This window comes from Apaloderma vittatum, unplaced genomic scaffold (genome assembly GCF_000703405.1).
Source record: "Apaloderma vittatum isolate BGI_N311 unplaced genomic scaffold, ASM70340v1 scaffold2705, whole genome shotgun sequence".
Classification (NCBI taxonomy): domain Eukaryota; kingdom Metazoa; phylum Chordata; class Aves; order Trogoniformes; family Trogonidae; genus Apaloderma; species Apaloderma vittatum.
Window position 1 is genome coordinate 42864 of NW_009718573.1, and position 26977 is coordinate 69840.

General features: G+C 39.6%; 1 protein-coding gene across 1 annotated transcript in view; it reads right to left on the reverse strand.

The window, feature by feature from the left end:
• Window positions 1-8575: 8575 nt before the first annotated feature.
• The window catches only part of B3GALTL (beta 1,3-galactosyltransferase-like), a 59812-nt gene continuing 41410 nt past the window's right edge, over window positions 8576-26977 (reverse strand). Inside the window, exons 9-15 of the mRNA XM_009870286.1 lie at window positions 25081-25212; window positions 23405-23474; window positions 16955-17068; window positions 15720-15819; window positions 14640-14759; window positions 12177-12321; window positions 8576-8836 (exon numbers count right to left, since the gene is read on the reverse strand). Coding sequence (XP_009868588.1) covers window positions 8669-8836; window positions 12177-12321; window positions 14640-14759; window positions 15720-15819; window positions 16955-17068; window positions 23405-23474; window positions 25081-25212 — 849 coding nt within the window. The 3' untranslated portion in view covers window positions 8576-8668. The remainder of the gene's footprint in view (window positions 8837-12176; window positions 12322-14639; window positions 14760-15719; window positions 15820-16954; window positions 17069-23404; window positions 23475-25080; window positions 25213-26977) is intronic.

Sequence of the window (26977 nt, forward strand, 5' to 3'; positions counted from 1 at the left end):
CAGAGGACACCACAAACCCTGGGGTGAAGATACCACTTCTGAATTACTGGAGTTGTCTGAATGATAACTTATATGCAAATTCAAGTCCTTCATGCCTATGTGCTGTCCAAAGCAAGAGCTGGTGGAAGTATTGCTCCATAGGTAATCTGTAGTAGGTGCACAGGTCCCCCAATGCTCTATTTGCCAGAACCGTGCTGAGACTGCTGTCTGCATGATGCTCAAGAACATGGTCTCAACCAGATGCGTAGCCTTAAAATGTCCGTTCCTTTCAACCTGCAAACCCAGAAAACCATACTGTAGCAAAGCACAGGGAAGAAAAAGCAGGGCGTGAGGAAGGTGGAATGTGGATCTCTAAGTCTTAGAGAATTTTCAAAGTACTGGCAAATCACCCTTCTTTGGTCCTCAGGTGGCCATTTAAACAAACTGAGTGATGTCAGGTAATGCTTATTAGAGTATCAGTGACTGGAAAGGAGACTGTAGTCCTGTAGGGAAGCTCAGCACAACTTTGCTAAGCCCAACCTGATTCCTTGATTCGTCTGGGCTGGCAAAGCCTCTGAGGAAGCAGTAGATCCCACTAGGTCATCCAAGGATGTCTGGAATGAAGACAGAAGGCTTATGAAAGTGACTGCTGGAATATCTCCAGGAGGTTTGGTTCTGTGGATCAAAAAAGCACAGAGCTTTCTTGGGATCCAAGATCTCTGTCTTGATGGTGTGATGTCAACAAGTCACCTGAACACCTGTGTTGAAGGAAACTGTCATAAACACAGTGAAAACTTCAGATATCTGAAGGGGCATCCTACTGAAGAAGTTTGCTCAGGGTAATCTGCCACCATTTTTAACCTGTGCCCAGCAGAAGCAGTGGCTATCAGGAGGTCACTTTCACGAGTAATTTTGTCAGTAAGACATGCAGAAATTCAAAGGAGGCTGCTGTGACAGACATCAGTCTTTCTGAGGTGGAGCATCCTTCAGGATAAGCCTTAACTAGGGCCCAAAAAAAAAATCTTGAGAATTGTGGGATGCAAAACTGGCTTTACTGGAGGGTGATCTTTGGAAATAATCCACAAAGAACTGATTCCCCCACCCCTAGAAGACAGCACAAGAGAGTGGAGGTGAAAGTCACATAAAGGAGATCTGGACTTTCCCAAAAGTAGGAAGATATCACAGAATTTGTTAGGTGGCTATGGGTGGCCAACAGGTCCCTGTCAGCTTCTTGCCAAAGATGAACATATTTCACCCAGCACCTATGCTGTGATGGAGGGCAGGTTTGGACCATGGGTCCTTCCTGGGTGCTCCCTTGGGCAAGGGGGGACTGGGCTTTGGGTTTCTCCCTGTCACATTAGGAAAAATGGGAAACAGAACTGTTTGATCCAGGTGAAGGCATGTGGAGTTATGTTGCTCTGGCTGAGGACCCTGGAAATCAGCTGAGTGAGGGAAAGGCATAAATTATTCCTCTGAAGCACAGGATTTGGAAAGAACACAGTTTTGGCCCTGCTTTCCACAGAATATCTGTTATTTCTAGTCAGACTTCGGAGCAGATTGATCTCAAATCACTTTGTCCTCTCCCTAGGAGATCAAACTCTAACTCCCACTTGTAATGCTGGGCTTACAAGTGGTTTAGACCATCTCCCAAAGTGATCATCCTTCTTGATAAGGAGCTACTGACAGATAGGTCTAACGGTGTTGACAAGCTCTGAAGCTTGTTCACTTCCCAATAGGAAAAGTTGCTCAGTTTCTCTGGGATCCTAAAACCACATTCAGGGCTGGCTGCCCTGCAGACCCCAAGCTTTGGGATCTTTGTCTTTGGCATGATTCTTGGCTCATAAGTTGCGGTGAACCAGCATGTATGCGTGTATGCATGTATGCATGGCCCATCGTCCAAGCCTTGACAACCACTTTATCATTTGGGGACTTCAGACATTGTCACGGCAGAGGAAAGCAGGGCTTTGACAGATCCTCTGTTTTGATCCATTATCTCTGAGGTGGCTCTGGACTTGTACAACCACAGGATATTCTGACACGGGACAGGCACAGGAGCTGCAGCACCGCCTGTAGCCACCATCGGTAGAAACCAAAGGTGTCAAGCCTTCCCTTTGAACTGTGCGTTGTGCACACTAGCACTACACAGGAAGAGTCATCCTGAGTCAGGGCAAAGGTCTGGCTGCCCAGTGTCAGGCAGAGCCTCAGCTTGAAGATGTTTCTTGAACACCATTATGTTTATTAGCTATTTACGGACCTTTCTGCTGTGATATTGTGCAACCTGTTTTTAAACCCTTTTGCACTTTCCAGCCTCTGCACAGCCTGTGTCGTCGGGTTCTGCAGTTCGGTTTTGTGCTACGGAAATGCCCTTGCCTGTAGTGCAACTCCCTGACAAGTTTGGTTTGTACTTCTTAGTGTCTGGCTTGTCAGAGAAGGAAAAATCACTCCTTTTTCTTTCCTATATCGTTCATTAGATGGACTTCTGTCCCACTTGTGCGTTTTCAAACGGATGCTTGTAGCCTAAAAAGTCTTTCACTGAAAAAAACCTACTCCATATATTTACAGATCCTTATTATCCTTGGCATTGTTTTTCACTACCTTTAGAAATTAAACTAAGCACATTTTGGAATATGTTACTTTTTAATCTGAAAGGAAGATATTTCCTCCTTAAATAAATATTGACAAGCAGACAGCTCCAGGGGCTGTAAGAATCTGACTCATCTCACCGCATTGAATGTTTCTGTTCCATATCTCTTGACATGTGACACAAGCAATGACAATGTGACAAGCCAGACACATTATCGTTTTTTGGGATCTATTCAGTCCAGCCTTTGGGCTCTTCTGCAGTACAGTCTTGCCTTTTTCAGCATGTCGGGGGCTGTGGTGCTTGAATAGAGCTTTCTAAGAAGAGCAGTGTTTTCATTATGTTTGCCCACGGAGCCATAAGCTATATTAGCTGTGTGGTTTAAAACTGGCTGTAATTTCAGCTGTCTTGGGATACTGCCTGTGGGTAGGTGGACATAAAGACGAGGGTTAACCCACCCACTCAGAGTCCCAGTTCTGCAGAGGCTGGAGAACAACCACGAACTTACACACAAGGAACCAGAGCAATCAATTGCAGCATGAGTTTGTCCATCATTAAAGTAAATCCACAATCTTTTGTCCTAGCAGTGATGAGTACGATTGAACGTCACGGATAGGTTTGCTAAGACTGACTCCAACTTGGAGACTGGTGTCTAAATCTGTGAGCATATGGCTGCATACACTAATGTGAGGACATTAAAGCTGCACAGATTTCAATATGTTTTTCCAACTTAACTTCAGTATCTCTTATTTCTGCATTTTTACAGTATTTACCCTCTTCACTGTAACCCAGCTGACCTTCCAGGACATTCACTCAAGAAACTAGAATCATCTTCAGAATGAAGTGGCTGAATTGCAAACAAAGGTCATGAGAACATTCATTATAAGCAGCACCTATGACAATGCTGGAAGGATAGCAAACATTTTATCAGTTTTTGAAGACTGGCAGGACTATTACAGGCTTCTAAAGCAAACATGTGTTGAAGTGTTAATTATACCACTTAGGTGAACAAGTGGCAAGCCATGACAGAGTTAAGCCAGCTCTTGTAAAACAAAATTCTTATTCTGATAGCACTTTTAATCTTTTTCAGACATTCAAACTGCACTTGACAGGAGTTCCTCACAAGAAGATAATAAACTGGCAATTATGGGATGATTATCCACATTTTATTCTGTTAAAAAATGTATTTCACTGTTTATTAAGTGTAGGAACCAGCATTTCTAGGACCAGCATTTTGGTTAACACAGAAACCATCAACAGGAAAATTCTAGCCCAAACAAACTGCAATGGAAAGAGAAAGAACAAGTAACTTGGTTTGTCAGGACAAGACATAGTCGGGAACTGCTCGGCATAGCTCCATGAAGGAGCAGAATGAGGCCATGGGACCACAGTGCAGGCTGAACCAAAGCGCTGCGCCTCGAGCAGAGTTCCCAATCTGCTCCATGTGAGGGGCTACAGGAAGGAAATATCCCTGATGAACAGAGACATGCTTCTTTCCAAATTCAAGAGAAGGGAGCTTGCAAACAGAACGTTAGTGAGGTGAATAGTCTTCAGAAGTCTTTGGAATAAAAAGGCTGGCGAATTGGCCAGCACCACCCATCAGCACTCGTGACTGACTCTCCTCAATAAGCAGAGAGCTACAAGTGCCTCCTGAGCTAGAACTGAGCTTCACCTGACAGGGGCTATTATTTCCCATGTTTACTTAGGATTACATTCCGTATCACTTCTGTTACCTCGTGGAAGTTAACTTACTTGAAGTAGTACCAGTGAGAGCTCTCCTTAAGAGAACTGAGGAACTTGGGAGGTCTTCAGTCACACAATGTTCCCCTCCCTCCTGAGGGACACATGCTGTATTTCTTGCCTATCATAGGTTTGAATCTGGTGGGGGTTGGGGGAACTGGGGGTAGAGCTGTGTGGGATAACTCGTGTGAAACCTCGAGAGCCTCACCCAAACGCAGGCAGGAGCTGGATGTGCCTCTGGCCATGGCCAGGCCAGTCAGTACCTCTGCTGTCAAGGTATTTAAGAGGCTACCCCATTGTTCTTTTTCTCTTTTGGTTTTGTCTAGTCTTGATCTGTCCTGCCTTTGTGTTGGAGAGTTTTCCTGCTGGAGGAGATGGTAGTGAGAGGAGAACAAAGGAAAGTAGTCCTGCGAATAAAGGAGGAGAAGGGTCCCAGAAGAGAAGGGAGAAGGCTGCCAGAGCAGGACCTCCCTGGAACCCCATAGTGGTTGAGATGACAGGAAGATGATTGCCTGCCAGTTGAGCCGATCAACGGTGGTGAGGATGTCCAGGATGCGGCAGTATGTGAAGAGTCCCATGCCAGAGGGAAGAGAGATGAACATCAGCGGGGAGTGCTCCCAAAGTGACCTGTGGCCCCGATGGACTCATGAGGAGGAAGAAGATTGCCTTCTGTGAGGTGGACACCACATGGCATGAAGAAGAGACTGTGAGGAGTCCTCTTTCTCAAGGAGGAGCTGCCATGGATCATGAGTAGTGGCCACATAGACCAGAATCCAATTAAATGCCCAGGGCATTGTCCAAAGCTCCCATGGCCATCCCCTTTGTCCATGTGGACCATGGTCCACCACTACTACATTCCCAAAGGAGTTTCAAGAGTAAAAAGCCAGGATGGCTGAAAACTCGAGTTGTAACATTGACTATGGTTGGTGTTGGCTTCTTATTTCAACATCTTTTCTTTCCATTATTCAAGTGCTTTTGAGTTGGATCTGAGTATGCAGTGTACACATCAGCCCACTTCACTGCTGCTTTCATGTGAAAAGACTTTAACACTTCATCCCATGGCAGCAATGAGCAATAGATGTTCCTACGAAGTCACAGCGGTTTGAAATGCACACAAGAGAAGTGGGCATAAACAATAATTCTCCCAGTACAAAATTTTCTCTATTGGCTTTTTATTATGACAATTAAACTGCTTACACACTAGACTTAAGTAGTGAAGTGGCATTACTGGCTTTGGAGACACTTCACAGTAGGCTGTTATAGTAGTCCTGACCCAGTGTGGATGTCACTTTCTGGGAATCTAATGGCATGCTGCTTTGGGCCTCTGGCTGAGACATATTCTACTTCTAGCCGTGATAACAAAAGTCCTAAACATTGACAAATTAAGGAACTGAAAATAAAGTGATTCGGACTCCTCCCTCCAGTCATCAGTCATTAGAGCTGATATTAGGAGAAAGGAAGTTACCCAATAGGCAAGCTGCCTCAGGCCCTTGCCCATTTTCTTTCTCACAGAGGAAGAGACAAAGGTCAGCTCCTTCTGGGTGTCTCCATGCCTGGGCCATCTGCAGATGTAGGGAAACTACAGTCCTCATTCTCACTTGTGATCAAATGTAGGACTCAAATACTTCATCACTCATCATTTATATATTCTATTACATTGAAGGCACCAATATTCAAGATTTTTTTTTGGCTCCTGAAAGCAGATTAACCAAACAACCAAATTATCATGAGAATTCTATGAAAGAAATATCTTAACATATGGTAATATCCTACATTATAAACACTAAAACCAAACAATTAACAATGATTCCCAGATTTTCTTTTTCATACCACAATTCTGGAATATCTCAGAAAAAGGAACTTCAAGCAGTCAATCAACATTTTAATCTGCCTGTTACAAAAGTGAGTTGTGAATTCCCCTTCTCTTGCTCTGCACTAACATTATGGCATTCTGTGATTTATAATCCCCTTGATTTTCCTTAGAAACATTAGTACTATTAAGGCTCATTAATACACAATTTTGTCTTTAGGATTCAGATAGTAACAGCCTTGCTGAGTCTTCTAAAACTAAACTTAATAGAGAAAGCTTCACATCTTGTTCTCAGAAACTTCATGGAATCCTTTGTCTGAAAGAAAAAATCTTAAAATTTTTTAGTCCATGGAACAAAAGGTCACTTTTGTCAGGCTGCTGCTAAGGTTCCATATCATTACGTCTCAAAAGTCAGAGTTTTGGAGGCAGGGTACTTCAGTAAACCACTGCTTCATTGCTTCAAAACTATGAAGATGGGAATCAGAAGTCTAATGCTTACCAATTCCTCCAGAATCCCTGCAGCAGAACCCAGAGCTAACGGCAAGGGCAAAGATGGACTTTAAGACAGCTCCTATTACATTTGTCCGACCAGAAGTCTGAGTAAACAAGCAATGAATGAGTCAACAGCTCCCAATCTCTAAATAAGACAGAAGACCAAAAGTGCAACACAGGTAAGACCCAAAAGGAATTGTCTTTGTCTGACCTATTCTGCCTCCATGGGGCCTAAGGAGATGTGAAATATCACTGGTTTTAAGTGGGAACTGACTGGACTATATCGTAAGATCTTTGGAGAATCTGATATCTGATAACTGTGATAGCATCGAGATTGCCAGTCACGGGACGTGCCCACTGCAAAACCATTTTTCGCTTGCACAAAACTGCAGACCTGAAAATTAACCTCATGTGGGGAAGCATGTCAGGACAGAATATTAAAAAAAAAAAAAAAGTAGTTAAAGCTGCCTTTTAGTACAACTGACCATAGAATACTATTCAGGTGATAAAATTATGACATGGGTGCTTAAATAATCCTATACTTGGTTTGTAAGGAGGAAGAAGGCACAAAAGGATAAAGAAGAATGCTTTTATTTAGCTTTCAGCTCTCACAGTTCTAAACAGTCAATGTAACTACCAATTCACCCATGGTATCGGAGAAAAAGTCCTGGTATCAGTAAAATGTCTACTGTTTAAGGCACTGATAATGGGAAGAAAAAAGAAATAAGACATAACATGGATTTTTCCTATTCAATCAGAATCTGAATCTATTTTGAATATGTGCTTGCTATTCAAATGCTTAAAATTCCACAAGCTACATTCACAAACAAATGCTTACGCAACTTCAGTAATTACTGAAATAGGCATCAGTGGCTCCCCTACTTTGACTTAAGAGTAAGTATTGCATTACTTTGGAGTGGAATCAATTTCTAACCTACTAAAAGAAAACAAACCACAAATTACTTCAGCAGTATGGCTTTAAGGCCCTGTATTTGGTTACAATATAGCGAGCAAAGTTAAATAAGAGCATGGAAATGCCATACACTGTCATCTTAAAAGGAGCAGTTTTACAATATAAAAATCAGTTTAGAACATACTAAAGCCAGTTTTTGTACAAACATTTTTACAAAACTGAATTACTCAAAGAAAAAAAATCAAGATAATTTTAAATACGAATCACTCTTTACATGTTGTATGCATAAAATTACATATCTTGATGATATAAATTAGGAATACTACAAACTTTTGAAAGCTGGAATCCGTATGTTATTGAAATGCACACACCAGAAATACCGAAGTGTTAGTTCTGCAAAAATCCTTAATAATCTCATTTATTCTTGCCGAACAGATACACAGTGACTTAGGTTTCTGAAGGAGCCACGGCGACCTCACGTGGCCACTTAAGAAATCCCCGTCCTTACCCTTTTTATGGATTTTGAACATGGCATTCCTCCCAAACACTGATAAACTTAAAAGGTACAACAGTGTTTCACGCTCGGTCCCTCTATCCCAGGAAATGGCAATATTTCTATTTCAAATTAGTATAATGGAACACAGTCTTTACATAATCCAGCTCCTGGTCACAGAAACAAATTCACGTCTCCTTTCTGATTTGTCAAGAACCTGTTCCAGAACAGTTTGGAAAACTGTTTTCTGTAGAACAATGAAAGATGATGTTCAACAGATGTTCGACACATGTTCAGTATTAGGCTCCCAAATACATAACATCAGCTTTTGAGAGAACAAAGGGAGGAAATATAAATTGATGCTGTCTGACACAAAAGTCCAAACCAGAACATAAAGTTGTATGAGACATTTAAATGTGTGTCAAGTCCATTTTTATACAAAGTCCAAAAAACATTTTAAAAAGAAACCAAGTGTAACAAAAGAATCTAAAAGTCAATTAGGTGCCTTCTTCCATTGCTCTGTAGGAACGTAACGAACAGGAACAGGATGTTGTCTTCTATGCCATGAACAGATGAACAACGTCAGAACAACACAAAAACCGCAGGAGTGACTGTCTCTCAACTGCAGTACCTTCATCGACACTGACACTCTTCTACAGCTTATAAATCCTCTCTGTTATATACAACCTTCCTTCCATTAAGTGACTCTTCTGTGTGGGGCGCCAGCCATGTGAAATATACCTTCACCGGATCAATATTCCAATGCTTGTGAAATGAAACAGGAATTTGGTGAGAAAGGTAGCCTTTTGGGTAGTCCATTGGCCTTGCCTGCAATGGAAGAATAAACCAAAACCACTAGTACCCAGCAACAAGGAATAATTTTAGAATAGGAAAGAATCACTGTTCCATGGCCTCTGTATCATTACAAAGCCGTGTGGCATTGTCACAACATGCAAGATGAAAACAAGGGGGTTTTACATCATTCTACTAAATAAATTGATAGGCATTAGTCTAGATTTTAGTTTAGACCATGCTGCAGTTGTCACGCTATGAAGAACACTGGTATGAAATATGCCCTATTTCTCAGGATGAAATGGTGAACATCTAAGAAAGCAAGTGATCACCAGCGTAGTTTGTACGGCATCTTTTTAAACATAGTTTCTTAGAGGGAAATTCTTCAGTACGAGAGTGGCAAGACTTTGGAATAAATTGTCTAGAGACGTTGTGGCTGCCCCCTCCCTGGAGGTGTTCAAGGCCAAGTTGAAAAGAGCCTTGAGTATCCTGATCTAGTTGAGAGGCGTCCCTGCCCATGACAGGGAGGTTGGACTAGGTGATCTCTAAGGTTCCTTCCAGCCTAGGCCATTCTACGATTAGACACCTAAGACATCTATGAATAATAACACAATGATTTTAAGTAATACTCTCTTGTTCCTCCTCTTAAATGAGAGTTGCCAGCACTGCCAATCACTATGTGAGAGTTGTCAATCACTGTGTGATTGTGGCGTCCTAGTAAGGCCATAAGCAGCCAAAATATTTGAAGTTTTATGATGGGAAAAGGCTACCAAACACAGGAAACACTGTAGTGCCAGAAAAACTGCACTGTTATTTTGTATTGGCTTATATCAGAACAGACAGAATTACAGCACAGCTACATGATTTAGCTGACTTCTTAATGCACCAAGCATGTTTCATCTCCTCTGACAGCTTAATGGCTTGTAAGTGCACCATTACGTAAAAAAACCCCTCATCACAGTCCCTGGTAAAATAACTAGATTTTGCCATTGTAAGTAGAGGCTTTGTATAAAGAAGTGCATGAAAGGCACACATGTGCGTTTTTCTAGATGTAAAACACGAACGGAAAATCGGGTGATTTGGATACTGAATCACTAATTTGATGCCTAAGCCAGTAACTGAATACTTCACGCTTCACCTACCTATGGCGGTATTAATGAATTCTACACGCTGTGTTTTTGGTGAAGTTCTGCATACAATCCACACTCCAGCCATAAAATTAGGCAAGGGAATTAGACATGAAGAAACCTGAATATGCGGGGTTTTATTTTGATATTTAAACCACAGAGTGCTTATTTTGAAAAATTCCACTTATGAAATCAAGAGAGAGCCTATCGCCCTCAATATTTTTGAAAACAACTTTAATGAACATTTAGGTTTCAAAAACCTGAAGAATTTACTTTGGATAGAGACAGTTTTTAGATATCCAAGACTAAAGATTTTGGCTGTTTGAAAATCAATCAGCTTTTATTGAGCTATAGACAAAATGTTGCTGATGTGATAATTCTAATAGAATGAGATCTGCTCTAATAACAACCATTTTAATTACATTGCTCTCTAAAATGATACCACTTTATAGGTGGTTGACCTTAAGATATAAAGTCCCTCAATTTGTTTTTCCTTACATCTTTTGGAATCAATTATTGTAATCTTTGGGGGAAGGGAGGTGGGGTGGGGGTGGTGTTAGAATTTGTACTTCGTTATTCTACAAAAGCCAAATACGTTGTTTTTCCTGAGATTTTGTATTTTTAAGACCGTTATCCTGGCTGCTACTCAAGGAACGTCCCTGTTATCTTCATGAGTTTCATAATGGCAAAAGCCTCTGGAACAGGTTACAAAAAGTTTCTATTCAGTAGTTTTTGCCCTAGGGTTAATTTTTGTTGAAGGTATTTTAAATTAGGATTTGTTATAAGCAACAGCAAAGATGCAAGTGTAATTTTCTGTGTGGACATTCAAACTGCTAAGATCTCACTTTCAAAGCGATAGTGTCAAATGCACCCCACTAAAAATTAAAAGAAAGTGCTTTTTTTTGTTCTATAATGGCCACTCATGCAAATCTGTAAAGTGAGTTCTGTTTTTCCTGACTCTCCTTTATCAGGTGGGGTTATTTTTTTTAAAAACACCTGTGCAAGCACAAATCATTCAATAACTCATATATTTATTCAATAACTCTTTTATCTATACTGAAAGGAGTAAATGATAACAAAACAGGAAAGTAAATAGATACAATTTTTTAAAAATTGAAAAGGAATAAAAATTCTTAGTCTTTCCACTTCTCTAAATAGTAAATATAATCAGAAAGAGAATCTTAATATAGGAAAAACTGAAAAATTAAACAGCAAACTTTCCCTCCCTACTGATAGTTGCTCTGAATTACATGGCAACTAATTTCCAAGTAGCCTATTAGCTTAATCTCAGTTCATATTCAGATACGCAGGTCCTTCTAGTTTTTAAATTAGATTAACACTTGAAAAACATTGAGCACTACACTGATTTAAATGTTGATTTTTTAAAAAGTTGTGTGCCGTTTGGGAAAAATCCTAAGTGTTTCTTCTCTTCAGTGTTAACAGGCAGAAAGTAAATTACTTGGTTGGTTTACAAGGCAGCAAATCTCTCTGGGACTAAATGCATCCTGCTTTCCACTGTGACGCTACAGTTGGATTGTTAAATATAGAATAGAGAAACAAGGTTCAAATCTATTCTGATCCACTTCTCCCAAGCCAGAGAATACACTCGCAAGAAAATTATGTTTTGTAACCTCTTTTTTCCCTTGTGCTAGCATAGGGCAATTTCTCATATTTATACCATTCTTCAGAATCCACCACAAACACAACAGTTCAGAGAATACTTTTACATTTTCTGTCTTCACTCACAAGATACTTGAGAATAGTAAACACTGAATCAACAGAAAAATTGGGTAAGTAGGGAAGACAAATTTACTGAAAAATTTCAGTCAGTTCTCCATCCCCTAAGAAAGATGTATTATGGTGTGTTTTTTCTCTCTTTTCTTAGAGGACGTATCACAAGCATTTAAAGCATGTGGCTCATAATTCTATCTGTTTTTCAAAGTTCTCACCTCTGACTGCATTTTTTATAAAATGTCCTTTTTATAAAAAGTATTCACAGGATAATTGAAATATCTTGTAAACTATCAAAGCACTGTATTAATCCATGCTTTGAGAATATTCTTACTTGCTTGATCAAACTTGTTCTGGACAGAAATAAGGTACAGCACCAGTGGCATAATGGTTATTGCTATTACACATTGATTGAGTTTGCAGTTTTTATGAATTTGCAACATTTACGAGTCCTGTTTTATGTGTGGACTTCCAAGAATGAAATATATTTTAAATAATAGTGAAAATAACTCTCTGACCTGATGGAAAAGTGGACTATGTGTTATAGGGATTCCCAAGCCACTGAAACACATCCCAAGGACCATATCATCAGGTGCATCCATGCTGTAACATCGGCATTTACTAGCAAGTAGCTTCTGAACAGCTATTCTGCTGAAAACCATCCTGAATAAAAAAAATAAAAAACAAATTAAGCGTATCAGACAATAACTACTAGAGAAGCCAAATGACCACAATTAATAAGTACTGCTAAATGGCATAAAACCACAAGACAAAATGTCTGGTACAACGTGTCTGAAATTGCAAAATTTGAGAAGTCAGTACTGACAAGTAGTGCAAGAGGCATTTTCTGAAAGATAATTACTTTATATAAAGAAAATTAATTATACTGACTTCTTGTTATTCCAACAATTACTTAGCTAGCCATCTTTTTTATCACAGCTGATAATTCCTCCTAAATCTGGCCAAGACTTTAAAGGGGTATTCTCCCCTATCTTACCCAAATGTATTGTTCAGTTAGTTATCATGTAGCAATTAAATGAAAAGAACTCAAAATCTGAGCTGTCATTCCTTGGATCCTCTGTTAGACAGAATTCTCTTCGTAAGTGAAAAATCTTCCTTGAAGCCACTACAAGGCTTTTCTGTTCTTCCTAACTTTTTGCTCATCTCAATATCAACCAGAGCCTGGAGCCGTTAGATCATTATCACTAAAATAAGCCTTCGATAGACCAGAAACATTATGATGTCTTAATTTCAGCAGCTGAAGGAATATACTCTCAAGTGTTCCATAGCTGCCTTTTCTCAAGTTACATCATCCAACCAGTCCAATCAGAATACAGAGTATTCTAGCTACTAACAGTTATACTAAAAAGATTCACATTCTGAAATTGCTACATGGCTTCATGATTTCATTCGCTATATGACAATCCTTTGCTTGACACTGGGACATGGCAAAACTTCCACAAATACCAAATGCTAAGGCAAAAAGACTGAATATTATCAAAGTTGCAAAAGACCCCATCACTATCGTTGCAACTTTGAAAACTACACGTATCATAAAAAGAAAAAAAAAAAGGGAGAACGTCATATCTCAGTTTCAGATCAAATAGAAAAAGAATAATAAGTTAGAGACTTGAAAAGACAAAAAAAAAAAAGGAAGAATTGGGACTTGTGACCAGTGTGTCATGCTACACAGAAGGTGTGACATTGTAGTGTAGGGTTAATGGTTGGACTTGATGATCCCAAGGGTCTTTTCCAACCTGAACTGTTCTATGATTCTATAGTTCTATAGATGGCACACATTTCGGGAGTGTATCTGGACTGCACCCCTCCAGATATACAGAATTCTTCACTTACAATGAACCTTCTCAAAATTAGGGTACAGAACAAGGTGGATGACCTGTACCTCTATCTACTCAAACTCAAGAATTGAATATCGCCCCCAAATTTCCACATCTAGTTGAACGGATAGAAACTAGGAGATGATAAACACTAAAAGGATATAGAAGTACAGGGCTGGTAACGAACAAACAGACCAGTAGAAGGTTTATATTTTCACTCAAGCATAAACCCTACTTAAGTAAAACCTTATGCAACCATGCAGAACAATGAGAAGGACAGCCAATTGAGAGATAAAAACCTGGGAGGCTATTATAGCCATTGTTTGTAACAAAGACACTAAGCACATTCAGACGTCCGCACTACTTACTTTAGACACACAGGATGGACAGATCAAAGTCTTAAGTCCATTTTTATTGCAATGAGCCAATTTGAAAGTTCATATACATGTTAATTTAACCCAAGTTTTGCATACAATCACAGGGACCCATGTGTCTCTTGCATAAGATCAACCCACAATCTCTTTCTGTGAGAAACTGTTTTCCAGGACATCAGCCACGTCTCCACAAATCATCACATGAAGAAGAATCACAATCATTTCCCCCCATCCTTGGGCAAAGAAAGAGAAGAGGAATAAGTATTTTCATCTTGGCAATTTGTAGCCCTAGGCATTCTGCTTTGGGTTGTCCTACAAACTCCACAACCGCTCAGATCATGAGGGTACTTTTTTAAGCAACTCTCCCAATTGTCTCTGCTTACTACATTTTCAATCACATTGTAAGATGGTCTCGAGTATGCAGAACAAATCCTATCAGGTCAAACAAGGCTGCATGATCGGTGTCATGAGAACATGTGGTGCAGATAACTCAGAACAGGCACTCGGTTCACAGGACCACTCAAGCCGAAATGACCCCTCCTGAAACACGCGTGGTCCTTAGCACCAACAATTTTGGTCTACAAACCTGTTCCCGATGGGTGGCATCGCTTCATACTAGTTAGGACATTTAGTGTTTGAGCATCATTATATTTTAATCATATTAGGAAACATCACCGCTTCTGTTGAAACTGGTTTGTGTTGTAATTCAAAATGTTTGCACTCAAAGCAGGGACTCATGTCGATCTCAGTAGGAGTTTAAATAAATTACCCTCCTCCGCCAGTGATGTAACTATATCCTCCTGTTCCCAGGCCATAACCATACCGCTCTCCAAGAAATACTGGTTCATTTGGGTCATAGCAGCTGAGCAATTTTCGGAGTCTTAAGATACTATAATATAAAAATCCGTTTAAAAAATAATTATGTAGACATTCATTCTGAAACAGACATTGCTAGCCTAAATTCCATTCTAGTAAATAGCACAAAAATGATAAGAGAGATTCAGAAATTCTACAAAAAACGGAGATACAAACTGTTAAACAGAAATTTGTGATGGGTTATTGACTATGAGATATGACCACTGGATCTTGTCAAATGATGAATGAATTAGCTTAAAATATTTTTCTGAGGCAGGTAACATTTCTCAGCAAATCTGAATCTCATCTCAGGGAAATCAAGAAATTATTTTTTTGCCAGACAATGGAATTTGCAAATGATCTTTTCTCCCTGGGCATTGAAAGACAAAAAAAGGTAGCTCTAGTTATACAAATATTGCTTTATCTACAGTTATAGCCTCTTCCACATTCTTCTGTCACATGATTTAATGTAAAGTATTGTCCTCAGTCACTTATTCTCATGTTCATGACCACATAATTCTGCTGGCTGACCGCTGTGTCTTATTTTGCTTATACTGCGGTGCCTTATTTTGCTGGGACGTAATTTTCTAACAAAGCCAAGTCCCTGGACATGGCTCTGGGTGGCTTCAACAACTGACCTTAGCTTATGGAACCCTTCTTCTGGCACGTTTATGTGAGGAATACATCTTAAAAAATGAATTAGCAAATGACTCAACATCCCTACACTGAAGAACCACAACGTGTAATAATATTCAGACTATATGATTACATAATAAAACTAATATGCGAAGTTTTTTTCAAGTTATAAGATTACATTGTTTTTCATATCAGTCAACGAATGCCGAAGGAAAGCAACAATTTTTTCCTTAAAGGAATATAAAGCTACGGAACTAATAAAACAGCTGTATCTCTTAAATTCAGAACAAGAGATGAATATTGCTAAAACTGCTATTGACATGAACAGTGGTAATCCATGAAGTACTGCAATCTATACCTTATCAATGTGTCATCATCCACTATGACTAACCAAGGAGTTCTGGGAGAGCTATGATTCAAAAACCTTTCCAAAATGGCAAAAGTTTTCCCACAGTGACCTAAAGGAACAGAAATAACAGAATACACATTTAAATAAAGAGAGATCTTGATGCAGACTGATATATGAACAGTCACAAAATTAAACCCAAGACTTCCATATTACATATTCCACCATGATAGATGCGGACAAAAATATTAATAGATCAAACTCAGCATAGTTTGGGTAGCTTAGAACACCAGTAACCCTCAGGTCTCTCTGCTCCTCACAACAATGCTCAAAGGTGAAACATAGAAGGTCCCTTCCCTCTGGTGTGACTAGAGCCACTGGGCACAGTTTCTACAGATGCTCCATGCACGCACAGCAGGTCTGCTGTCTCCTGAAGACACTCACTGGTTGCTCACCTGTGCAAATGGAAAATCCTGCCTATTCCCTCTGTGCCTCTGTCCTCTGTAGAGGACAAAAAGAAAGGGCAGCTGGAAAGGTGGAAATAATCCAGAGATGGGAACAACTGACCTAGTGGGCCAAATAAAGCTAATAGGTGACAGCTTGGATACTTCTAGAAGACAATAGCCTGTAGCAGAGATAATAAGCCTAAAATCAATATATTAAATGAAAGAAAAATCCCTAAAATTAATAAACTCATGGAAGCCACATTTCCAAAACTTTTTTCCAACTCACAGATTAAATTAATTTAAAACCACATTATGTGTCATAAAAGAACTTCCAATCGTAACGTTTAGTTTCAGAGCTTAAATCAAGACATACTAGGCACAAGCATATAATATTTGAATACCACATGGCAAGTAGTCTATGCTCAGTAATGAGCAGGCAATGTCTGAGGTCTTTTGAAATAAATCTGTGATTTCTTCTACTATTGAACATCTTACTGTCAGTAACTCAGAGTTACTATTCTTACTCTCAGTAATAACACCAATTTTTACCTCTTGGAGTGTACCAATATACCACACTTTCACACACACAAAATCTAGGTTTCTACTAAAAAGAACATTCCACCTACACAGGTGAACTGTACTCTCCATCCATTTCCTGCATGGCAAAAGCATTCTTTTAGTTTAGGCTGCACAAGCTGCTATAGAAATACAGAATTTCTAAATGAAATACGCGTATCATTCATAAGATTAACCATCTTTAGACAGCTATTCGCACAAAACTGACAACAATCAATAGCTCACCTCTGTCAGTATTAGGTACACCTAAATCTATAGTAGGAATGGAGATGTCTTCATAATCACTGTAGTATTCAATAAGGGCAGCTTCTCTTTCCCAAGTCTGCTTTACAACTGGTACTGCAAAAGAATTGTTGACATTGAAATACAAGTAACTTGATTAAAATAAGTACTCGATCAAAACATTTCTGCACCTCGTTAACTGACACATTCCTTTGCATGGTAAGGAAAATATTTTTTCAAATATAGCATCATGGTTCTAAATGTTCTTTTTTTTTTTCTCAAGAGAAACAATTTTACATTTTCGGGAAAGTCAGTCAGGACAGTTTTATTTACATAACATTAAATTTTTTTTTAAAATATGACTGTAGCTTCATTCGTATTACATTGAAAACTGTGAAGTTTTCATTTATGCTAACCAAAGCATGGAAGTCGTTACTTTTACGCTTGCTATGGTAGACTTTAGCACTCAACAGCATGAACACTACCAGATATCATTCTATCAGTACTGAAACCGTTGCACTTTAAAAATAGCACATCCAACTGTACAGCATATAAAATATTTTGAATCAGAAAAAGACCAAATGCACCTTTTGAAACACTATATTTGTGTTTTATACATCGTATCTGACAGTGATGTATTAATGTTCAAAAGCACCTGTGTCTGGAGACACCCTCACAGAAGGACACTTATAAATATCACACAATTGAGTGTAATCCCATGGAAGTTCTACTCAAAGGAGGACAGTTTAATGTTTCTCTACAAAAGGCATCCTTCTCTTATTAGTTTGACATTTCACATAAACATTTAAAATTGATCATACAAAATTCTAATAATGAGGGTAAGAAGTGAATAAATTATGCGTAACATAAACAAGCCAAATGCCCACAGGGTGTTTGGAAGAGAGCTATCAGATTAAAATAATGATCTTTTTTCCATTTTAAAAATCAAGTGGTGGACTTAAATCAGCAAACATTCTCAAACACTGTGCATTCTACTGTCATTGTTTGTCTGCTTTATGTTCTTTGACACCATTCAGTAGGTCTCATTTGTACCAGCTAGTTCTTAAATAGAGGAAATTTTGACATAACATCTCTTTGCTGCAAGATAACTCTGATGTTTGTGAACAACTCATTTTAGACTCTGGCTGGAATCATCTATTACCTAATTTGCTGTTTCCTGCTGTATTGGGTTTCCATGGCAAGGTTTTGGTAACAGGTGGTTGACAGTGGTGGCTCTCTAGAAGCTACTTCCTTGTTGACAGCCAATGCCAGCTCCAAGATGGACCCATGGCTGGCCAAGGCTGAGCTCATCAGCGACAGTGTTAGCACCTCTGGAATAACATATTCAAGAAGAGGTGGGGAGGGGAAGGAAACCTGGCCAAGACCAGCAGCTTGGAGAGAGAAGTGAGGGTATGTAAGAGAAACAACTCTGCAGATTCCAAGGCCAGTGAAGGAGGAGTGGGAGAAGGTGCTCCAGGCACTGGAGTAAAGATTCCCCTGCAGCCCATGGTCAAGACCACAGTGAGGCAGGCTGTCCTGCTGGAGCCCACAGAGGTTAACGATGGAGCACATGTCCACCCGCAACCCATGGAGGATGCCACGCTGGAACATATGGATGCCCAAAGAACACTGTCACTCAGTGGGAAGCCCATGATGAAGCAGGCTCCTGGCAGGACTTGTGGACCCACGGAAAGAGGAGATCATGTTGGAGCAGCTTTGCTAGCAGGAGTTGTGACCCCATGCAGGACCCACGCTGGAGCAGTCTGCTTCTGAAGGACTGCATGCCATGGAAGGGACTCACACCAGAGCAGTTTGTGAAGAACTGCAGCTCATGGGAAGGACTCATGTTGGAGAAGTTTGCAGAGGACTGTCTCCTGTAGAAGAGACTCCACACTGGAGCAGCGGAAGCATGTGAGGAATCCTGCCCCTGAAGAGGAAGGAGCAGCAGATACAAAGTGTGATGAACTGACCACAACTCCCATTCCCCATCCCGCTATACTGCTGTGGGAAGGAGGTGAACTTGAGAGTGAAGCTGAATCTGGGAAGAAGGTGTATGGGGAAAGTGTTTTTAAGATTTGGGGGTTTGGTGGTCGGTGGCTTGATGACTAGACAGAGATGGTGTCCCTCAGGGATCCATACTGGAACCAGTGATGTTTAGTATTTTCATCAATGATATGGACAGTGGGATCAAGTACACCCTCAGCAAGTTTGCAGATGACACCAAGCTTAGTGGTGCGGTTGACATGCCAAAGGGACAGGATGTCCTCTAGTGTGACATGGACAAACTGGAGAAGTGGGCCCATGTGAACCTCACATGAGGTTCAACAAGGCCAAGTGCAAGGCCCTGCACCTGGTTTGGGGCAATCCTCTCTATCACTACAGGCTGGGGGATGAGATGATAGAGAGCAGCCCTGAAGAAAAGGACTTGGGGGTGCTGGTGGATGAAAAGCTGGACAGGACAATGCATGGTGGCAGCCTGGCCAATGGCATCTTGGGCTGCATCAGAAGAAGCGTGGCCAGCAGGTCGAGAGAGGTGATTCTGCCCCTCTCCTCTGCTCTGGTCAGACCTCACCTGGAGTACTGCCTCCAGCTGTGGAGCCCCCAACACAAGAACGACATGGACCTGTTGGAGCAGGTCCAGAGGAGAGACACAAAAATAATCAGAGGGCTGGAGCATCTCTCCTTTGAGGACAGGAGAAAGAGTTGAGGTTCTCCAGCCTGGAGAAAGGAAGGCTTCAGGGAGACCTTATAGCTGCCTTTCAGTATCTGAAGGGGACTACAGGAAAGCTGGGAAGGGACTGTTTACAAGGACATTTAATGACAGGACAACAGGTAATGTTTTAAACTAGAGCAGGGTAGATTTAGATTATACACTACGAAGAACTTCTTCACTATGAGGGTGGTGAAACTGGCACAGGTTGCCCAGAGAGGTGGTGGAGGCTCCATCCCTGGAGACATTCAAGGTCAGGCTGGATGGAGCTCTGAGCAGCCTGATCTAGTTAAAGTCACTCCTCACTGCAGGGGGATTGGACTAGATGATCTTTAAAGGTCCCTTCCAACCCAATCCATTCTACTATTTTATGATTTTCTCATTATCCTATTCTGATCTGACTGGTAATAAATTAAATTAATTTTCCCCAAATCAAGTCTGTTTTGCCCATGATGGTAATGGCTGAGTGAGGTCCCTGCCCTTATCTTGACCCACAAGCCTTTCATTATATTTTCTGTCTCCTGTCCAGCTGACTAGAGGAGTGATAGAGCAGCTTTGGTGGGTACTTGGTGTCCAGCCAGGGTCAAACTACCAATTCTTTAAATGGAGAAAATGCTGCTACATAACTCTGATGCTTGTTAACAAGTCAATTTAGCCCATTGCTGGAACCATCCATCACGTAATTTGATGTTTGCTGCCTACATCCTTGCTCACTTTACTCTGATCACTCAGGGACTTTAAGGATTTATTCTTTTTTGACTAACCAATAGTCAGTTTCATAACACTAAAATGAATCAAAAGGTAACTCAAGACAGAGTAATAAGAATTCAACACACTAGTGGAAAGGCTTTAATATTTGGAGAAGATATCATTTCACCTCTGCAGCATTGCGTAAAGGCTAGTAGTGCTTTTAAATGTTTTTTTAAGAAACATAAAACCGCTCTCAATTTTTTGCATAAAAAGCCCAAAGAGAATTACGCACAAAAAAAGTCTCCATACAACATTACGGTAGAGTTTTGAAATGCAAAGCCAGGAATTTCACAATGCATTTACTCTACTTTCTATGTAATAAAAAGTCACATTACATCATATAACATTGCATAATCAGGCATTAATTGGCAGAGAATGCCATGTAAACATCTTTTTTTTTCCAACCAGAATAAGAAAAAAAACTAAGGAGGAAATTATTTTCTTATTTCGTGGAAATGTTTTATTTTAAAAATGTTTCTTAGAAGAACAAAACAAGAAAGCTTTCAGAAAACAAGACCCCAGTACACAAGCATTGCCGATATAAAAAATGCTACCAACTTTCACCTGGTAAAAGAGATGTACCTGTAAAGGCTGGTTACCTCTCTCCAAGCAAGGACCTCAACCTCAGTAAGGTGGCTTTAGCACACAGAAAAATTTGCTAATAGAGACTGAGCCTCGCAATTTCTTTGCTGGAGTCCTCCTTCTTCATATAAATGAAAAAAATGTTCACTGAAGCAAGGACCTGAGTGTCACCTCAGTTAAATGGTTTAACAAAGGACCTACTAGCTAAAGATTCTTTCTCTTCTCCTTGCGTGCTTCTGTGTCACCACCCAGACTAATGTCTGTTGTAGACTGGATCCCACAATACCTGCCAATTTCTAACAAATGACATATTCCAAAGAAGGAACAACTATATGAAATTTCGGACTTGCTGACGCAAACTTTTATCAGTATACATTAATACTTGCAATCACACAGAAGGTTTAATACCGCACTACAGAGCTATTTATACAAGTTCAGCTCCAAGCTCTTAATAATGTTTTTTTTTGTGCTACTTCTAGAACCTTGACGCATGTTTTCAGTCTTGAAATTTTCTTATATAACCACATACAGTATGTGTAAGAAGAAGAGCTGTATCTGGCGTAAATTCTGAAGTAAAACTTAGCTGTTTCTGCACATGGAATTCCAAGCCCTAATGTTGCACTAATGTGGTTTTTGGCATACAATAAAAAGTGACTTACCAGGTAAAAAGAGCTCTCTGAAGCTGGCATCACTACTCTTTCAAAATCTTGAGTAATATAATCCTCTATTGCATAATACTGGAAGCTGTGAGGAAAGTTCAAGAATTTTCCTCAGTCTTCAACACGTGTTTCTTGAGGGATGTTTAGGCTATCTTTTGGAAGCCTTAACTTCTTTTCCAGATTTCTAGGTTTGTTTGTTTGTTTTGATTTAGATGTAAGAAAAAAAACATGGATCCAGAAAACTCTTCAGTGAACTCCAATTACAGGGCAGTAAATTTTGTTCTGTCAAAAGCTACTTTAATGACAGTCTAATGTTTAGATGATTAAAATACTAGAAATGTGCCTTCATAAAGTGCAGTAACATTAAGAAAAAAAATCCATAAATCTTATTTTAAAAGAAAAAAACACAGTAACTGGCAAACAGTCTAAATTTAAAGTGACAGCACCTACAGTTTGGGATGTATTATCAAAGGGACACTTAGTTCAGAAAAGAGCTTTTATCTTCATCCTGTCTGCTGACAATAGGCGTGGCAACCCTCCCCCAAAATTCAGTACTACTATTATTTCATTTTCTATTTTTTTTCCAATAATAATCACTTTTAATTACACTGAAGAACAAACTAAGCCCAATGGTGACAATATTACATATCAGGAGTATTTAAAGGCATATAAAATTCCAAGTAAATTCCTGGAAATAAATCTATTCCTGAATTTCCTTATTAACAAAATGTCTAGAGGCAAACTAGAATGGACTGGTAGGTGGCATCAAGTAGGTAGAGTGTCTTCTGCTAAATCAGTAGATTTGGAACTTTTCCTTCCAAGTTTTGTAGACAGTGGGTCTACCTCAACTTAGCTGCGCCCTACTGTGTATGAGCTAAAGCTGAGGGTCTCTCTGTCTTTATTTTCCATGCCTCTGAAAAGGAAGTTAATACTCACTGGACACATGTGGTCGGGCTGTGCTAGGATTTTTTGTTTGTTGTTTTTACCATGGATACCATGGTCATATTTTCATAGTGACTATCATTACGTAACGCTACAATTTCTTGACGAAACACACTATAGTGCTGGACACGTGGGAAACTCTGTCCAAGCCATGGCCCAGATCAAAAGTATCACAAATGATCAGATTTCTCTAAGAGACAAAATTTCCCATTCCAAGTATTGTAAAACACAGGTGCACATCCAATTGAAGAGAGACAACAGATGGAAACTACGGCAGCGTGAGCTGCTCCATCTTTTACTGGAGAGCAGGGCAGGATAAAGGGAAGGAGGAGGAGAGAGACCTTTCATATCGTTCAAATTTCTTGATCAGCCACCACACAGCTGCACAATTGTCACTGCTAGTACAAGGAACAGAAGTAAATAAATGAGCTGTGGGAAATGTAGTGAGGAATATTAATTTACTGCAACATTTTCAACTGACAACAATATAAGCTAACTTTATGCATACTTTTAATTTAGATTTCCAGTTTCCAGATTTTTGCCAACCAACCACTAATGATGAAACATCAAGTGACCACAACTTTTCATCTTAAACAATTCACAGCACTCCTGAAGAACTCTGCATGGAAAAAAATAACCTACCTGATGAATAAGCTGTTTAGAATTCGGCAGCGTTCATGTTTCCCAGTACATTTTGCAAACATTTAGTCTCAAGAGCTACACAGATAGCATATATCAGCTTGTTTATTAAATATTAATTTTATAAACTGTACTGCATAGAACTACTACCTTGACCAACCAGTAACTTACTTCTGTCACCATGAAATTTCCGACATGTTTTTACAGCAACAAAAATATCTTCCTTTTTCACTGGCTCTCCCTAAATAAACAGAACAAAAATTAATTTTTTAACTACAGGCTCTGTCTGTAACATTTTATAGGACGTGTATTTCCAGACATGTAATAAATAAAACCCTACAGAATCATAGAACAGTTTTGGCTGGAAGAAGTGGTCAAGATCATCGAGTCCAACCTTTGTCCTAGCCCTATCAACACCGCTAAACCACGTCCTCCAAGGCAACCTCTACCCTTCTTTTAAACACCTCCAGGGATGGTGACTCAACCACCTCCCTGGGCAGCCTGTTCCAAAGGCTGACAACCCTCTCAGTAAAGAAATTCTTCCTAATATCCAACTTCAACCTCCCCTGGAACAACTTAAGTTCATTTCCGCTTGTTCCGTCACTCACCACTAGGGAGAACAGACCAATCCCTGCCTTGCTACAACCTCCCTTCAGGTAGTTGTAGAGAGCAATGAGGTCTCCCCTCAACCTCCTCTTCTCCAGGCTGAACAGCCCCAGATCCCTCAGCCGTTCCTCACAGGACACATGCTCCAAATCCTTTACTAGCTTGATAGCCTGCCTCTCTATCCTCTCCAGCACCTCAATGTCCCTTTTGTGGTGAGGTGCCCAAAACTGGACTCAAGGTGGGGCCTCACCAAAGCTGAGTACAGGGGCATGATCACCTCCCTGCTCCTGCTGGCAACACCACTCCTGACACAAGCCAGGATATATAGTATATCAAGTAGAATAGTGTACTAGTAATACACTAGAAAGCACTTTTCAGTCTCCTGAAAAATGTTCAATAGCAGTTTAAAATATCTGAAATAACACTACTGAAATACTTCACTGAAGTATTCTGAAGTGAACTAAACCATCTGTCATTAGGAAAACAGAATGAGTAGTAGAACTTGTTGAACTAAGAATAATTCATCTGAAAATTAGTGTTTTCTCAGTTTCTTTGAAATTAAACACTATGAGAACATGTTGAACTGTATCATACTTGGAAAAAGAAGCTTAAATGCTACACACTAGAAATCGTTAAATTTCCTCAACTGTAATAAAATAATTTAACCACTTTTACTGGTTTTCTTTATCGGCATAATTGTTCCTATTATGTATACTACTATGTATAGTGTGCCTACTATTGGCTGTAGTTATTGCTATTTTGGAGTAACTCTCCTGGAAGCATGGAATGCTTTTTGACCTCTAGCAACTCTTAAACCAAAATATCAGAAATGTGTTCTCCTAGAGGTGGAAGAGATGGGTTCTACTTTACTACACCAAATACTACACTACATTTTAGCTTTAGCCACAAGTTTTAGAGTCCCATCTGTGAAAAAAGATTATCTATACTTCAGTATCTCACAGAAATGTAAAAAGAAATACTTTATATATCATGCAATCAAATACTATGGTAGAAAGGCCCATTAAAGCATACGCAGTGTTTGTTTGCCAGGAAATATTCTGTGCCACAGAAAGCTGTAAGTACATCCAAAAGCAGGAAAGTGCCAGAAGACCTTTTATTTTAACTTACATGAAAATATTTTCTTAAGGTCTGAGATTTTTTAAGTCAAGTATTATACATTTGAGTACAAGTTTTACCTTTAGTAAAAGGCAAAGGAAGTGGGAGTTAAAATATGTACTTACACAAAGTGGCAGAAAATTACTGAATGTTGTTGCACAGTGATCAACCTTATACGAGTTCATATCATCTGTGCAGAACTCAGGCACTGGAGTAAGATGTGGTCCTTCCCCGTTCTGCCAAATATACAGGGCAATCTATCAAAACAGAAAACACTTATAGCAGTAACGAAACTGGACGAAAATTCTCAGGGCATACAAAGAAAACACACTACTGGACAAACTTAACAGGAAAACTGAAAAGTATGGAATGCTGTACAACATTTATCCCTTAGTTGATTAACTGCTGCATATCTTACTTCTTGCTCACACTCCTAGAGCCAAAATGTAAATTTTTGCTATAAAAGAAATTCTATAGACATGACAAGTTTTAAAAATTGTTTTATAGGATTACAATTAGTTTCATATATTTACACATGTCAAAACAACTGATGTTTAACTTTTATAAGAAGTGGTACAGTGAAGATGTATACGCTTTCTTTTCAGGTAAACAAAAATCCTTTCTTTGTTGCTCTTTTAAAATTATTTTGATAATTTGGAATAGCTAGGCCTGTTTCACCATCTGGCAATTTTCAGCTTTTCAAAATAGACCCATTCTCTGGTGATACTTTAAAATGCTCAGAATCAGTAATGAAACTCTGCGGAGTTGTAAAATACAATGAATGATAATATAATAGATATGCTATCCTATAGCAGACTCTTTTCCATTTTAAATGGAGCAACAAAAAAAGCTAGCTAAAAATCACAGATAAACAGGAAGAAGCAGATTGGTGATGTTTGATTAAGGTAAAAAAAAATCCCAATTCTTTGTATTTACATTCAATTCTTAACAAAAATAATTAATAAAAATGGTAATATTTCAAACTCTACTTCATGACACATCAAGAAGACTTAGACTTGCCTACTTTTACATTGATCATAACCTTGCCAGACTAAGTACTCAGACAGGAAAGGCCTACGCTGGGTGCCCACCTCAGAACAGCTAAAAAGATTAACTTCATTTCATATAAAGCTGCTCAGAAACTTCCAAGAACAAAATGATGTTTTTAAAAATCTAAGACAGAGAAAATAATACCTCAGTAAGTAAGTAGATTCAGAGCTTCCCAGCTGCACTTACAATACGTGCCCCACTCTGAATGCTTAGTCTCTCCCGAGGACAGGCCAAAGATGTGGAAGCCTCTTTGGACAAGAGCTGTCTGAACACATACTCAAGACGTAGGAAATCTGGGCTCTAGGTTTGCTTTCGCCTAACTCAGAAGTTACAGCTTCCAGTTTTCAAAAGGGTGCCTACATCAACTAATCACAGATATTCTGGGGCAGACGCTCTCCGTGCTACCTCATGAAATTCAGCTACTGTGCTAAAAGGAAGACTCATGGAACCAACAAGACAGTGCAGTGAAGAAAAGCCCGACTCAACTCTGCACAGAGGGAATGGGGCTCCTCCAAGGGAGGAAAATCAGTCTTGAGTTCTAGTTCCAGTTTCCCATGTTATTTACACATACTCCCGATGACTTTTGCATGGAAAACAAGTGAAGTGCTTCATTGCAGTATGGGTCCAGACTCGGCACACAGCAAAGGCAATGAAAATGAGCCTCCTTTTCACTCTTCTATGTATACTTAGGAACTGTTACCTTTAAACTTCCTCCCAGAGCCAGGATTCAGTTTCTCTTTTAGCAAATAATGTGATTATTGAGCTATTATTAAGACGGCATAATATTTACCTTCTTCAGTGTCCATAGAGAACTCAGTGCAAATCAAGAGCATTAAGTATGGTCTAGACAAGCCCAAGTCACCAAACCAGTTACAGACTTCTGAGTTATAGATGATTATTTCCCTGCCCATCTCATTTAGGTTTCAGCATCCTCAGAAAATTCCAACTACCTGCACACAGCCATTTCTTGAA